The following is a 2,285-nucleotide window of genomic DNA, read 5'->3' as shown; positions in this document are numbered from 1 at the left end:
ATAACAAAAAAAAAAATTAAAAATATTATGTGTAATTTTTTTTTATGATGATTTTAGAGAAACTTACAAAAATATTAGAATTTGGATTAATTTTTACAAAAATACTATCACACTTTTATAAAATACTAGTAAAACACAAGTAAAAACAACTCAAAACAATAATAAAACAACTAAAAAATACCAGTAAAACAATAGTAAAAACTTAAAACAGTATACTACAATATGAAACTTATATAAAAAACACATTTAAAAAGTAAAAAATACTGCCTGATAATATTTTTGTAAAAAAATAACAAAAGTTAGTATACCATCTAAATTTCATTTCATGTTTTATCCCTTTTAAAAGATCACGCTGGTATGGCCCATCAGAGGATAGCATGGTCAGGTACACCGTAAGCCCATCCAAAAACTGACTATTATGCCATTGTCTCTTCACATAATTAACAAGGGTAAAACAGTCATTCCGTCACTAGGGTTTTCACAAAAACCTAACATCTCCTTCATTTACTCCTCTTTTTCAAACCCTAGCCCCTTTCTGTGCTGAGACTCGCAGCCCTTGGAACATAGTAGAATCCACACTGCGCCAAGATGGGTACCTCTTCTCCTCCCTCAATCTATCTACAGTTCACTCAATTTTTCTTTTTTTTTGATTATTTGATTTGATTTTCCAGATGGGTACTGCTTAATTAATTTTGTTCTATCTATCTTCACCATATTTGTTTTCAATTAAGCTTTTTCTAAACTCGAATTCTGTATGATTTCATAGGTATTTCTCGTGATTCCATGCACAAGAGGCGTGCCACTGGAGGCAAGAAGAAGGCTTGGAGGAAGAAGAGAAAGTAATAAAATCTTATTTTTCCTCTCACAAACAGTGATGTTTTATTTCTTATTTAATTTTATTTTGGTTGTTAATTTTTTTCTTTTTTGGGTGTGATGAAGGTATGAGCTCGGAAGGCAACCTGCAAACACCAAGTTGTCAAGCAACAAAACAGTTAGGAGAATTAGGGTTCGAGGTGGGAATGTGAAGTGGAGAGCTTTGAGGCTTGATACTGGAAATTTCTCATGGGGTAGTGAGGCTGTGACCAGGAAGACTCGTCTTCTTGATGTGGTCTACAATGCATCTAACAATGAATTGGTCCGTACTCAAACCTTAGTTAAAGGTGCCATTATTCAGGTTGATGCTGCTCCTTTCAAACAGTGGTATCTTCAGCACTATGGAGTTGATATTGGACGTAAGAAGAAGACCGTTGTCTCTGCCAAGAAAGAAGGAGAGGTAAGCTAGCTAGCCATTGCTTAATTTCTCATGGTTATTTGCCCAATATAATATCTTTTATTGCTGTTATGTGTTAGTTATATGTAGTTAATGAACTGAGTTTTAGAGTATGTAGTAACCTGTAATCAATGATGGAGGGGTTAGTGGATGTTTGAATAAGGGTACTTCATTGTTCTTATTCCTGGCTTTTTTATTTTTTTTTATTTACTGAATGTGGTGAATTCGTTGGGTTTACTAGGATGGTGAAGCTGCCACAGCTGCAACTGCTGCTCCCGCCGAGGAGGTAAAGAAGAGCAACCATGTGGCTAGAAAGCTGGAGAAGCGTCAGCAAGAACGAGTTCTTGATGCCCATATTGAAGAGCAATTCAGTGGCGGTCGTCTTATGGCGTGCATTTCATCGCGACCTGGTCAGTGTGGTCGTTGTGATGGGTAAGTGGCCTTTGTTTTAATCTTTTATTTTTTAGTTTTCATGGTCTATATCTTCATTTATCATTGTATAGATGAATAATGCTCCGAAATTTTTGTGGCAGATATATATTGGAGGGCAAAGAGCTGGAATTCTACATGAAGAAGCTCCAGCGTAAGAAGGGGAAGGGAGCTGGTGCCGCTGCCTAAAATTTTGTTACTTAGTCTCTTTAGATTCCAGTTTTTGTTTCTTTCTAAATGTTCTTCAATAGACAAGGCAATTAACTTTTTATCCATTGAGGGTGAATTATTTTAATCGAAACAATTTTTTCTTGTGTTATTATTGAATATTTATGTATTTTTTTAGATGATTAGGTGATGATCCAATTACAAGTTAAGAGGTTTACTACTTGGGTAACATCCCGTAATAGTTAAGAAAACAAAGTGGTAATACTGAAGGGTCAATTCCTAGAGAGTTTTTGCTTTATGATTTGGAATTAATATTGCTTTTCCAAATTCAATGTCTACAAGAATACTTTGAACCATAGCTCCCATAACGTATGCATCTCAGCATTTAATTAAGAACAATTTTTTTTTTTTGAAAAAA

The 2,285-nt window shown here is 34.6% G+C and overlaps 1 protein-coding gene across 1 annotated transcript; it reads left to right on the top strand.

The window, feature by feature from the left end:
* The first annotated feature begins 364 nt into the window (after positions 1 to 364).
* Positions 365 to 2,018, top strand: LOC115725370 (small ribosomal subunit protein eS8). Its single transcript, XM_030654864.2, has 5 exons — positions 365 to 592; positions 767 to 839; positions 940 to 1,273; positions 1,512 to 1,702; positions 1,804 to 2,018. Exons 1-5 carry the CDS (start codon positions 589 to 591, stop codon positions 1,886 to 1,888), a joined length of 687 nt encoding a protein of 228 aa, XP_030510724.1. The 5' UTR covers positions 365 to 588; the 3' UTR covers positions 1,889 to 2,018.
* Positions 2,019 to 2,285: the final 267 nt, after the last annotated feature.

This window comes from Cannabis sativa, chromosome 6 (genome assembly GCF_029168945.1).
Source record: "Cannabis sativa cultivar Pink pepper isolate KNU-18-1 chromosome 6, ASM2916894v1, whole genome shotgun sequence".
NCBI classification, from domain to species: domain Eukaryota; kingdom Viridiplantae; phylum Streptophyta; class Magnoliopsida; order Rosales; family Cannabaceae; genus Cannabis; species Cannabis sativa.
This window is presented reverse-complemented; position numbering and strand designations above follow the sequence as displayed.

Coding starts and splice junctions, on each gene's coding strand:
- LOC115725370 (XM_030654864.2), top strand. Junction 1,274..1,511: donor CTGCCAAGAAAGAAGGAGAG/GTAAGCTAGCTA, acceptor TGGGTTTACTAG/GATGGTGAAGCTGCCACAGC. Junction 1,703..1,803: donor CAGTGTGGTCGTTGTGATGG/GTAAGTGGCCTT, acceptor TTTTTGTGGCAG/ATATATATTGGAGGGCAAAG.